Source organism: Callithrix jacchus, chromosome 9, assembly GCF_049354715.1.
Source record: "Callithrix jacchus isolate 240 chromosome 9, calJac240_pri, whole genome shotgun sequence".
In the NCBI taxonomy this organism is placed as follows: Eukaryota; Metazoa; Chordata; class Mammalia; order Primates; family Cebidae; genus Callithrix; species Callithrix jacchus.
Window position 1 is genome coordinate 103,396,102 of NC_133510.1, and position 14,422 is coordinate 103,410,523.

Here is a 14,422-nt window from a genome sequence, read left to right on the forward strand (position 1 = left end):
TTTAGTCTAATTTCCTACCTAGTTATTCCTTTTCCCTCTTCTCTAACTGGAGGGCCTGTAAGTGAGACACTGTCTCCCCTTTGCTACTGCTTTAAAAAAAAAATTACAATAATTTCAAGAATCTGATTAACTTCTTGGGGTAAAAACTATAGTTCACTAATTACATGGGCTGGAAGTGGCTTCAGAAAATTTGGATGTAATCTCTCCTCAGATCTTATTGTTTAAATTATGAATTTGATATTTAAGCATGTATTGTCTTAAATTTCATATTGCCTTTTCTTTAAAAAAATATTTTATTTACATAGAGACAGGGTCTCGCTGTATTGACCAGGCAGGTCTTGAACTCCTGAGCTCAAGTGATCCTCCTGCCTCAGCCTCCCAAAGTGCTAGGATTACAGGCTTGAGCCACTGTGCCTGGCCTCATGTTACTTTTTAAATCGTATTATACAGTGGTCTTAAAATTTGTTACCAGTGACAGAAACTGAGTGTTTTACTTCTTGTTTCTCCCACTGCACTTAGCATGTTACTTTTCACCTAGTAGATACCCAGTAATTTGTGTACTAACTTGGCTATACATTGCTAAGTCTCTTCAGCTTTTTAGGTTCGTTTTAAAAATCAGGCCTATAATCCCAGCACTTTGGGAGGCCAAGGCAGGTGGATCATGAGGTCAAGAGCTCAAGACCATCTTGGTCAACATGGTGAGACCTCCGTCTCTACTAAAAATACAAAAAATTAGCTGGGCATGGTGGCGCGTGCCTGTAATCCCAGCTACTCGGGAAGCTGAGGCAGGAGAATTGCCTGAACCCAGGAGGCGGAGGTTGCGGTGAGCCAAGATTGCACCGTTGCACTCCAGCCTGGGTCACAAGAGCGAAACTCCATCTCAAAAAAAAAAAAAAAAAAAAAATCAGGCTTCTTTAAGTTATCGGTTCTAGCTCAACTGTGTCTGATAATTAGATGCTTTTTGTAACTGTAAAGAGAATGATTATACTCAGCTTGTTTAATCTTTATTGTTCTGGATAAGATTAAACATAATTTCTGTATAGAACAAAGAAGAGTATTATATGTTTTTTGAAAACTTTCTTTTTAAAAACTTCTGGTAATTTCTGAGTAATACCACAAGCAGAACCGTATATTTCAAGAATACATGTTAGGACCAACTCTGCCCTTAAGGTTGGCTGTGCACCCTGCAGAGCAACAAAAAAAAAAAAAAAAAAAAAAAAAAAAATAGAGAGAGAGAGAGACTATATCTTAAGATCATCTTTCTGTAGATACAAACAGCTAAGTATTGCATATGGTAGTATAAGGACACATTTTTTCTCCCCAGATTTTGTGAAGCATTTAACCATAAGTGTTTCATGTCTTCTGAATGTAAGTCTTATTTAGAATTACAAAAATTCATTGAATAACTATATAAATGATTATATAAATGATATTATTTTATTTTCAGCCATTTACATACAAATTTCAGACCTTTGTGCCTATTTAAGGGATAAAGCAATTTTGAATTTCTTTCTTTTATGTTGTTGTTCTTTGTAGTCAATGTGTGTTATTTTGAGCTTTTTGAAAGTCTAGTCTCTGCTAGGTGTCATGAGAATGAAAGTTATTAAATGTAATTTCATTGCCAGATGTAATTACAGTAAGCTTTTTATTTGCATTGCAGTGACTTCAACAAAAATGTAAGCTAATTCTGCTTTTTAATATTTTATTCTTGGGATTGTAAGCTTGGGAAGCTGGGAAAAAATTAAATACATTCTTGAAGAAGTACAGGACTGTCTGTAGTCATGTTATTTGAAAAGTCAAGAAGTCTTTTTTAAGCATAAATATAATTTTAGTTGTTATATTTTCTGCTATATCTAGAATTCATGAGCAGGCAGAACTGAAAGAATTGCCAGTTTCTTTCAGCTACCTGCCTTCAGAGGCTGTAACACTCAACCCACCTTTTGGCAGGTGCACATAAAATCTAGCATTACAACAGATTCACAAACTGGTTCTACTGAAAGCCAGGTGGTAGCTGAGCCAGATGGTAGAGAGAAACAATCCTGGCCTTCTATAATTTTCATGATACTCTTCTTCCTTGGGTGATATTTTTTAGGGCTGTAGTCTAGTATACAGGCTCATGGTGCATCAGTTTTTACCTTCAATCTGGATGGTTTTTTCTAGTTTTTGGTCTGCATGTCTAAGAACCTACTAGATATCTCCATTTGAGTGTCATTCAGGCAACTCAAATTCTACATGTTCAAAGTTGAGTTCTTTCCCCATAAAACAACTGTTTTCTATATATTCTGCCTATAATATAGCTTCTGTTTCCACCTAGACTCTGAAATTGGGGGTGGGGTAGGATTCTTAGTTTTGTCCTTTTCTTCTCTTGGTTTTAACTTGTACTTGTTTCTTAATATTTCCTTTTTTTTCCTTTCTCACTGCTGTTTCCATAATTCAGCAACCTTTCTCTCTTTGAGCATTTGTTTAAAATGTAAAATATAACACATAAAAGTATATAACATAGTTTGACATGTAAATACAAATAAATGGGTGTATAACTAGCACCTTTGAAATACCTTTTCTACCTACCATCTCTTCTCTATCTTCCTTGTCCATACTTACTTTATTTTCTTGTTGTATATATCTTCTAAATTATAAATATCCCTGCATTGCATAGTGAAATTCTCTTTAGTCTTCTGTATTCTCAGCCTCTACCTCTGGTATATCTTTCACTCTGTTTGATAGAGTGATTGATCATCTTACTCATGCCTGAAACCCTTCTGTGGCTTCCATAGCTTGATTTCTTACTACTGAATGTCTTTGGTGATATGGCTTTTTTAGTCTCTTTTGCCGTATTTTCTTTTTCTTCAGTTTTTAACTGAACTTCATTTTTACTTTGGGATTTTACTCCTGCAGTTCTCCTATTCTCTATCCAGTTTACTCCTCTAGCATTACTCTTTTGGGGAAACATTCTATTCCTCTTCTTTTTGTTCCTATAACACTGTGCATGTATATTCTGTAGCATTTTATTACTCTGTAGACTAATGCTGTGATTGTTTTGTCTGTCTTCCCCGCCTTTGATGTAAGATTTTTCATAGCTTATTTTTTCATTTACTTCCTTCCCAGTTTCTCATGGTCCCAGATGCACAGTGGATACTCAGTAAATATTAAACCACCAGATGAATTTCCATGCCTGTTCTCTGCCATATGTACACCAGTGTTAACTGAATGATGGATAGGCATCTCAAATTTGAATGTCAATTCTGAAAATATGCTTTGTTTCCATATGGAACTCTACAGTTTTCAGACCACACCATAGTCTTCCTCCCTTACGTATCTTGGCACATGGTATTGTAATCCCTTCTGGAATACTCCTTCCCCCCTTTTCTTACCTGAAAAACACTTTATAGTTTTGAGCCCATCTTAGTGTTTCCATAGCATGTGCATTCTTACCACAAGTTAATTGCTATAACTATTTGCAGGTCTGAGTCTGCTATTGGACTGAGTCCCTAAAAAGCAGAAATATTTTCATTTACCTCTGTATTCTCAATGTATAACAAGGTGCATGGCATTTAATATGTAGCTTGTTGGCAGAGTTAGAGGAATAGATACGTATGATTTTAAATAGAATTTTGTATTCCTTCACCTTTCCAACAAAATCAACAGCAGATGTTCATTGAGAACAACTTGGCATAGCCAGTAAATGTTTTCATAATGCCAGTAGCAACATTTTCTAGCTGCTTACAAAAATTCAACATTAAATTAAAAAAGGAAAGTAAGTCTCTATTTCCCTGTACAGACAGTTCAAATCTTTAATAGAAGAAAGTGGGTTGTATTTACATAAGTATAATTTCATTAATAGAGAAAACAGGATACAAACTACCTGAGATCAGTGATCTTCAAATATTTTTGCTTGTGTATCAAATAAGTAATCTTGAATAACGTGCTGCTTTTGCACATTTTTTAAGTTGATCACATCTGGAGTTTTTTCTCAATAGTTTAAATAGTTGCAAAATATCTGATTTCTAGATTGTTATATATTGTGATAGTGCTTTACTTCATCAAAACCTTGGAGTTTATCAATTGAAATAAATGTGTTTTTATATATCTCTGTGACAACCTTCTTCTTAATTGTAATTCTGTATTAGATAAGGCATGGGTTCTTGTTATTAACATCTGTCCTGAAAGAAGCAATGTACAGCAAGTTACCTCCTTCAGATATTTCTTATCACACTTCTTTGTGCTTTACTTTTAAGTGGCTTTCTCTTAGAATTAAATGCACAAATTGCATCTCCTTCTTCCCACAAAATTTTTTACACCTAGGGAAATGTCCTACAATAACACTGGGATGACTGAAAGAAATACCTTGTTTTAGTTAAGTGGGAAGAAATTATGAAGAAGCAGTTAAGGAAAATCTTCAGGACATAGACTTGGTCTCAGGCAAATTAATTTTAGGAAAGAGCACTCAAGGAAGTTGACAATTTGGAGAGTGATAGGGCTTTAAAACCTTGTTTGTGCCATAGACCCTTTTGACAATTTAGTAAAGCCTGTAGATCCCTTTTCACAGTAATATTTTGGAATCAGTTTGTCACTTTGTACAGAAAGCCTGCTGGGTAGGATTCTGGTTGAATTGCATTGAGTTTATAGCTTATTGGGGATAATTGACACATTAGCAATATTGAATTATCCAATTCTTGATCACAGTATATCTTTCTATTTATTTAGGTTTTCTTCAGTTTCTCTTAGCAGTTTTTGTTTTCACTGTATAGATCTTGCATAGCTTGTTAAATTTATTTATAGGTATTGCATGTCCTTCAAACTATTTTTAAATTTCAAATTTTCTAATAGAAATGCAATTTTTTTTTTGAGACAGGGTCTCACTCTGTCACCCAGGCTATAGTGCATTAGTGTAATCATGGCTCACTGCAGCCTCAACCTCCCAGGTTCAAGTGATTCTTCAACCTCAGCCTCCTGAGTAGCTTGGACTGCACACGTGTGCCGTTGCTCCTGGCTAATTTTTAAAAACTTTTTGGAGTCTTGATATGTTTCCCAGGCTGATCTCAAACTCCTGGACTCAAGCAATCCTTCTACCTCAGCCTCCCAAAGAGCTGGGATGACAGGCGTGAATCACTATGTCCAGCTTAGAAATACAATCTTTTCAAATGTGTTATTCTTGTATTCTGCTATCTTGCCAAACTCATGTATTAGTTCTTGTAGCTTTTTTGTAGATTCATTCCTTCTAATGTTCTATGTATGCAGTTGTGTCATTTGGGAATAAATTGTTTTCTTTCTTCCTGGCCCAGATGCCTTTTATTTCATTTTCTTGCTATATTGCCTTGGCTAGGACCTCTCTTGGAATATTGAGTAGAAGTGGTAAAAGTGGGTATACTTACCTTGTTCTGAAACTTAGGGAGAAAAGTGGTCAGTATTTTATCTTTAAATATAATATTAGCTGTAAATATTCAAAGATGCTATTTATCGGGTTGAGGAAGCTCCTTTCTGTTCTTAGTTTCCTGAGAGTTTTTATTATGAATTCGTGTTGAATTTTGTCAATTTTTTTCTCTGCTTCTACTGACATTATCTTGCTTTTTTTCATTATTCAATTAATGTGAATTATATGGTGGATTTATTTTTAAATGTTGAATTAACATTGCATTCCTGAAGTGAAACCCATTTGGTTGTGGAGTTGGTTTTAATGTTCTAATATCTTAAGGATTTTTGCATGTTAATGAGGGACATTGGTTTTATTGCCATGGCATTATTTGATGTTGGTGTCAAGGTAATGCTTATTATATAACATGAAATGAAAAGTATCCTATTCTCTTCTGTTTTCTGGGAGAGTTTATATGGACTTGGTGTGATTTTTTTCCTTAAAAGTTTGATGATATAACTTATTCATTCAGAAGCTGTAGAATTGGAATCTGTAGAATTTCCGATATTGGTCGTTTGTGTCCTTTTAAATGTTTATTTTCTTTTTTAATATTTAATTTTTATTTTTGAAACAGATCCCACTCTGTCAATCAGGCCAGAGTGCAATGGCATAATTGTGGCTCATTGTAGCCTTGACCTCTCAGGCTTAGGCAGTCCTTCCACCTCAGCCTCCCAAGTAGCTGGGACCACAAGCACATACCACCATGCCCTGCAGTTTTATTTTTATTTTTTCGTAGAAACAGGGTCTCCTTATATTGTTCTGGCTGGTCTTGAACTCTTGGGCTCAAATGATCCTCCCACTTCAGCCTCCCATTGTGTTGTAATTAAAGGCATGAGCCACTCACTACACCTTGTTAAAATTTTCTTGGTCAATATTGCTAGAGTTTTACTGATTTCATTGATCTTTAAAAATTGTTATTTTTTATTTTATTGGTTTTTTTCCCTCCTTTTCATTTCTCTGTTAAATAAAGTATTAAATTACATTAAATTTAGTCTGTTTCATTGATTCCTCTTCTGTCTACTTATTTTAATTTTCTCTTTTTCTAACTTCTTAAGATGGAAGCTTAGACCATTATTTTGGACTTTTAAACTCCCTAATATAAACATTTGCAGCTATAGATTTCTTTGTAAGTACTGCTTTAATTGTGACTGACAAATTTTCATTTTTATTCACTTCAATATATATATATATATATATATATATATATTTTTTTTTTTTTTTTTTTTGAGGCGGAATTTCGCTCTTGTTACCCAGGCTGGAGTGCGATGGCGCGATCTCGGCTCACCGCAACCCCTGCCTCCTGGGTTCAGGCAATTCTCCTGCCTCAGCCTTCTGAGTAGCTGGGATTACAGGCACATGCCACCATGCCCAGCTAATTTTTTGTATTTTTGTAGTAGCAACGGGGTTTCACCATGTTGACCAGGATGGTCTCGATCTCTTGACCTTGTGATCCACCCGCCTCAGCCTCCCAAAGTGCTGGGATTACAGGCTTGAGCCACTGTGCCTGGCCCACTTCAAAATATTTAAAAATTTTCTTTGTGATTTCTTTTTTAGCCCTTGGATTATTTAAAAGTGTTGATTAATTTCCATGTATTTGTAGTTTTTCTATGTATTATCCATTATTGATTTCTAGTTTAATTTTATTATAGTCAAATAACATAGTTTATATTATTTCAGTAGTTATAAATATTTTGAGACTTGTTTTGTAGCCCAACATATAGTTCATTTTAGTGAATATTACATGTCTACATGAAAAGCATTTGTCATTTGTAGACTGAGTGTTTTATGTTTTAGGTCAAGTTGTTTGATAGTGCTGTTGAAATCTCCATCCTTCTGATTTTCTTTCTGCTTGTCTGCGTCTGTTTCTATAGTGAAAACTCTTGAAGTCTCCAACTATAATTATGAATTTGTCTCTTCTGTCAGTTCTGTCACTTTCTGCTGCATTTATTTTGAAGTTCTCTTATTGGGTGTGTACATATTTAGTATTGTTATGTCTTCTTGGTGAATTGACAACTTTGTCATTACAAAATGACCTTTTTGTCTTCAAGCTTATTCTATTAATATAACCACTCCAATTTGCTATACTTTCACATTCTTTTACCTGTGTTTTTATACTTTTAAGTGGATTTTTTGTAAGCAGCTTATAGTTAGGTCTTGCTTTTTTATCCAGTTTGAAAAACCCCTGCCTTTTAATTGGAATTTTAAATCATTTACACTTAATGTAATTTATTGATACAGTTGGATTTAAGTCAACCATCTTGTTATTTATTTTGCATTTGCTTCATTTGTTCTTTTTTTTCTTCCTTTTTTCTGCTTCTTTTTATATTTATCAGTTCACTTTAGGGTTTCTTCTATCTCTACAATTTAGTTATATCACTTTATTATTTTGTTATTCTAGGGTTTACAGTATATATCTTTTAGCTTACCACAGCATGCCTTCAAATGGTATTGTACTGCCTCATATATAAGACTCTTTTAAAAATATACTTACATTTCCCCCTCCTGTTCTTTCTTGTCACAGTTTTTCTACATATATTATAAATACATTTTTAAAAATTATTTTTGCTTTAAATGATCAGCTATGTTTTGAAGGTACTATGACATGAAAAGTGTGTTTTATATGCCCACATCATTTTTCTTTTTATTGTTCTGCTTTAAAAACCTTCTTAGTCTTTTTTTTTTTTTTTTTTTTTTTTGACAGGGTCTTGTTCTGTCACCAAGACTGGAGTGCAGTGGTGCAATCATGGCTCACTGCAGCCTTCACTTACTGGTCTCAATTGATCTTTCTGCCTCAGCCTCCTGAGTAGCTGAGACTACAGTCAGGTGACACCATAACTGGATAATTTTTCAACTTTTTGTAGAGATGGGGTCTCATTGTGTTGCCTGGGCTCATCTTGAACTGCTGGGCTCAAGTGATCCTCCCACCTCTAATAGTTTTTATAGTGATTATCTATTGTTTTTCTGAAAATGTCTTTATTTCACATTGATTTTTGAAAGTTTTTTCCCCAACCTATTAAAATTCTAGGTTGACAGTTTCCTTTAGCAGTTTAAAGACCTCAATCAGTTGTTCTCTGGCATGTGTTATTTCTGCTAAGTCTGGGAAAATTTTTCTTTGTTCTTATATGTAGTTTACTTGTTTTCTGTGGCTGCTTTTAAGATTTTTCTTTTGATCACTGATTTTCAGCTATTTGGTGTATCAGTGCATAGTTTTCTTCCTGTTTATCCTGCATGTGGGTTATTGAATTTCTTGGAGCTTTGTATAGCAGCAGTCCCCAACCTTTTGCGTACCAGGAAACTGCGTGCCAGTTTCATGGAAGACAATTTTTCTGCGGATGGGGGGTGGGGAGCTGGGCTTCAGGGTGAACCTCTTCTACCTCAGATCATTAGGCGTTAGATTCTCATAAGGAACGTACAACCTAGATCTCTCACATGTACAGTTCACAATAGGGTTCACACTCCTATGAGAATCTATTTCTGCCACTGATCTGACAGGAGGCGGAGCGTAGGCAGTAAATGCTTTTTCGCCTACCACTCACTTCCTGCTTTGTAACTCAGTTCCTAACAGGCCATGGCCTGGTACTGATCTGTGGCTTGGGGGTTGGGGTCCACTGTTGTATAAGTCACATCGTCTTGCTTCTTGGCATGTCTGATAGTTATTGATTGCATGCTGAACATTGTGAATGTTACATTGTTTAGTATCTGATTTTTATGTGCATGTCTATGTCTTTCACTAGTATTGAGTTTTGTTCTGGTAGACAGTTTAGTAATTTGTGATTACTTTGGTCATTTGAGAATTGCTTTTAGAGCAGATTTAGATTAGCTTTCACTATAAGGGTGGTTTACCCTACTAAGGCATGGTTCTTACAAGGTTTATGCTGAATGTCTCAGTGGTCGGTGAAGACTCACCACACTGGCTGATGACATATTGAATGATTTGTAGCCTGTGTGAACTCTGAAACTATTCAACTCCTAGCTCTCTAGTTGGGTCCTTCCCTGACCTGGTGGATTGTCACACAGTATGCATAAGCATGTGGGGTACCGGGAACAGAGCATGAAGGGGACCCCTATGCATTTTTTTCAGCATAGCTTCATTCACTTTGAACTTTCATCTACCTCTGCATTCTTGAATGCTAGTTTATCCCTCCAGCTTCTCAACTCAGCTAGATGGCTACCTGGAATTCTGCTCTATGCCCTGTAGTTTGGAATGTACCTTTAGGCGGAAAACTGGGACAATTTTGGGAGATTTATTTTGTTAGTTCTCTTTCTTAGTGGGATCAAAGCCTCTTGCTTTCTGTTCAATGTCTGGAAAAATGTGTTTCCTATATTTTGTTTAGTTTTCTAGTTGTTAAAAGCAAGAGCGCAGATTCACTCTTTGTTCCTCCCTCATGGCCAGAAGTTAGAGTAATTTATTCATTTATTTAGAGTATTTTTAAATGTATGAAACAAAATGTATAGAATAAAAAAACTTTGAAATAATTGTAATAACATGTTCATAACTACAAAATGTTGATATATATGTTTAATGCATTCAAGAGTAAAACCTTCTACGAGGGCCTAATAATACCTCTAATTCCCTGTGAAGTCTTTACCTGACTCCAGATTAGGAACTGCTATCTTAAAATGGTCTATGCCCATGTATGCCCTGGAAAGTCTTCATGTAACCCTAGAGATACAGACATTGTAGTTTGAAGAAAGCTTCCTTTAGCTTTCTTCAACTAAAGATGTCAACAGACATCATCACAATTAGAGTCTATTTAATTTACCAAATGAGAAAAGATAAGCCTGACAATTACTAATTATTAATACAGGTTGAATATCCCTAATCCAGAAATCTGAAATGTTCCAGAATCTGAAACTTGTTGAGCAGTGACATGGTGCTTAAAGGAAATGCTCATTGGAGCATTTTGGATTTTGGATTTTTTAATTACAGTTGCTCAATCAGTAAACATATAATGCAAGTGTTCCAACATCTGAAAAGATAAAAAATCTGAAACACTTCTGGTCCCAAGTAGGATATTCAGCCTGTAACAACTACTGATCATTATGCTTATTAAAAATTACCAGTTAATAAATGATTAAGTGTTCATTAATTACACTAGTCATCATCAGTGCCTTTTTTATTTTTATTTTTTTGAGATAGAGTTTGTCACACACGCTGGAGTGCAATGGCGCTATCTTGACTCACTGAAGCCTTCTCCTCCTGGGATCAAGTGATCCTTCTGCCTCGGCCTCCTGAGTAGCTGGCACTACAGGCACATGCTGCCATTCCTAGCTTATTTTTGTATTTTTGTAGAGACAGAGTTTCTCCATGTTTCCCAGGCTGGTCTCGAACTCGTGAACTCAAGTGATCCACTTGGATTAGCCTCCCAAAGTGCTAGAATTATAAACATGAGCCACTGCACCTGGTTGATACTTTTCTTTTAGGAAATACTTTTAAATGATTTCATAGTTGAATGTAATTATTATTTTAATAATGAATAAAAGTTTTTATAAAATAAAAATGTGGGCTAGGTGTGTTGGCTTGTGCCTGTATTCTCAGCACTTTGGGAGGCCAAGATAGGAGGATCACCTGAGGCTAGGGGTTTGAGACCAGCCTGGGCAACATAGCAAGACCCTATCTCTACAGAAAAGTAATAATAATAATAAAATACACATTTATTGCTTAGTAAAGCATTAGTGTCTTTTAAGTTTTATATTGTTTTTAATGTGAAGTGATTAACACCAGTGAAAAGGGGTAGAAAAAGAAGAGTAAATTTTTAAATGTGAAGTGAGAATCAGACTTTCTGTATTACTTTGTTGTTGTTGTTGTTACTGTTTTTGAGACAGTCTCACTCTGTCACCCAGGCTGGAGTGCAGTAGCGTGATCTCGACTCTTGACTCACTGGAACCTCTGCCTCCTGGGTTCAAGTGATTCTTGTGCCTCAGTTTCCTGAGTAGCTGGGATTATGGGTGCATGCCACCATGCCTGCCTAATTTTTGTATTTTTTGTAGAGATAGGGTTTTGCCATGTTGGCCAAGCTGGTCTTGAACTCTTGGCCTCAAATGATCCACCTGCCATGGCCTCTCAAACCCCACTTTAAGTCTTTGGTTTTTTTTGAGATGGAGTCTCATTCTGTCACCAAGGCTGCAGTGCCGAGGTGTGATCCCAGCTCACTGCAACCTCCACCTCCTGAGTTCAAGTGATTCTTGTGCCTCACCCTTCCACCATGCCTGGCTAATTTTTTTTTTTTTTTTTTGAGATGGAGTCTTGCTCTGTCACCCAGGCTGGAGTGCAAACAGCATGATATCGGCTCACTGCAACCTCCACCTCCCAGGTTCAAGTGATTCTCCTGCCTCAGCCTTCTGAGTAGCTGGGATTACAGGCACACAATCCAGTGGCTGACTAATTTTTGTATTTTTAGTAGAGATGGGGTTTCACCATGTTGGTCAGGCTTGTCTCGAACTCCTAATTTCATGATCTGCCTGCTTCGGCCTCCCAAAGTGCTGGGATTACAGGCATAAGCCACCATACTCAGCCCTAATTTTTGTATTTTTAGTAGTGATGGCATTTCACCATGTTGGCCAGCTGGTCTCAAACTTCTGACCTCAGGTGATCTGCCCGACTTGGCCTCCCAAATTGCTGGGTTTACAGGTGTGAGCCACCACTCCCATCCCCCACTTTAAGTCTTAAAGGATTCATGTTATACAGTTGAGCAATAGTCATTCTTTTTCTTAATGTCAGTGTCAAGTGTGAATATATCTTTTCCTAGTCAGTGAAAACTGAGGTTGAAATGAACAGTTTGATTTCTGGACTTATATTTGTACCAAAGTGTATTGAGTTCTCTGAAGACAAAACCAACATACAACTTTAATCTATATAGGATTGTTCTGTTCACTGGGAGATCTTAAGCTTTTCAAATTAAACTATGAATAAATGCTTATACAAATAAGACATGATCAGTTCTCCACTATTCTTTTGTTTTTCTAGGTAACTGTAACTACCCAGTATTGCAGCCATGGAGTCCATGCTTAATAAATTGAAGAGTACTGTTACGAAAGTAACAGCTGATGTCACTAGTGCTGTAATGGGAAATCCTGTCACTAGAGAATTTGATGTTGGTCGACACATTGCCAGTGGTGGCAATGGGCTAGCTTGGAAGATTTTTAATGGCACAAAAAAGTCAACAAAGCAGGTAAGTTTTAATTCGGTGTGTAATTGGAAAATACACATATGCTAAGAACCATAAAGTGCATGTATGCATTTTTATGTTAAATGCCAAAAATTCTTTAATAGGTTCTTAAATGGGTTCTTTAGTTCTCATTTAATCTTATGAAGTCATACAAAAAACAAATTCTTTTAAACATGCTCTGAATCTCCTGGTTACAGATATACTGTTTGACTTACCATATCATCTTGAAATCCAGTTTTGCTTATTTAATAAACATGTCAATTGAGCAAATGAGTATATTGTAGTATTTAGCAAGATATATGTTTTAGGATAGAAATTGTCATGTTTCTTAAATTTTCTTTTGTTTGTCACGGTGTTACTGGCAAAATACCCAGTTAAATTTTTCAACATTGTGTCTTAGTGCAGTCCTTGTGCTGGAATTACAGGCGTGAACCACCATGCCTGGACAAAATCAGTTTTCAAAGGTACTTTTACTTCCCTACTAGTTAAATATATGGATTGTAAAACGTAAAGGATTTATTATACATGGTTGCCAATGACTAACACAGTCATACCATTGAAGGTACGCATTATTTGCTACTTTTCCAAAGTTAGCTTATTTCCCGAGTTGAAGACTGAATTGGCTTTGGTTATTCTTTTATGAAATAGGAATCTTGGTCCTATGATAGATTGCTGGTATGTCACTTGTATCCAACCTGTTAAATCTTGTTTTTATTGCTATTTGAAAGTCTTTATGGAAATCCAAAGTTGATCTGCATCTGAAATGCTGATCAACTTGTTACTTTTGAACATTGCTTTTTCTTCACTTCACCATAAGCTCATCCAAAAAAGTAAATGGTTTCTTATTGACTACCTAAAAACTATTAATGAGATCGTGAGTTATGTAAATCAATAACCTCCTCTGATTCTAGCACAAATTGCTTTTACAATTGGTTATTTAAGGAGAAAACAAAGTAACAAATTTATAAAATGAGGCATTTTTATTAAGGATGTGATAATATATAATAGCATCTCTGTGCCTAACCAGAATGGTTCTAGGTATTTGTAGTAATATCACTAGTTCATATACTGAAATCTCCTGATGATGATGGAGCTTTTAGAACATGAGAACCAGGCACAAATGATAGAGTCCCATTCTCAGCTGCTGACTGCCAGCGATGGATTTTCTTATGAAATATTACTTTCCATTTTTAAAAATATTTATTGCTTTGGAATGAAAGGCGGTACACAAGAGAGCTCAGTGGAGATAGGTTCAAATTTTCTTTTTTTGCCTCTCAACTTGCTGGGGTCAGAACTGAGTGTCCTGTCTTTTCTACTGGTTAATTTTTTAAAGAGTAGCTAAGTCCTTAACCACCTTGACATTGAAGCATCATTGAAGTTTCCTTTTTGAGTGTTCATTTAGAAGCAGCTCTTAGTTTCTCACTATTGTTTTTTCTGAAATCTCAGTAGGGATGCTAAAGACATCTCCAGGTGATATTTAGAGAATAAAAATTGTGGTGTTGGTCGGGCATGGTGGCTCATGCCTGTAGTCTCAGCACTTTGGGAGGCCAAGGTGGAAGAACCCCTTAAGCTCAGGAGTTTGAGACCAGTATGGACAATGTAGTGAGACTCTGTCTTTAAAAAATAGTTAAATAAAATTTTGTAGTCTGCTTAATTTTTAAAATATAAACTTACTTTTAATAACTTATGTTCAACATATTATAGAATATTGCACAAATCATGAGTGTACAGCTTGATAAATATTCACAGTGAATACATCTATGTAACCAGCATTCAGAGCATTCAGATCAATAAAGAAAACACTGTTAATACTCATGTCCTTTGTTTTCCCCTTAAATAACCA

The 14,422-nt window shown here is 35.7% G+C and overlaps 1 protein-coding gene across 1 annotated transcript in view; it reads left to right on the plus strand.

Moving 5' to 3' along the window:
- The window catches only part of SCYL2 (SCY1 like pseudokinase 2), a 76,375-nt gene that overhangs the window by 2,913 nt on the left and 59,040 nt on the right, over positions 1–14,422 (plus strand). The window contains exon 2 of the mRNA XM_009004445.5: positions 12,378–12,582. Within this exon, the coding sequence (XP_009002693.1) occupies positions 12,406–12,582 (177 nt within the window). The 5' untranslated portion in view covers positions 12,378–12,405. The remainder of the gene's footprint in view (positions 1–12,377; positions 12,583–14,422) is intronic.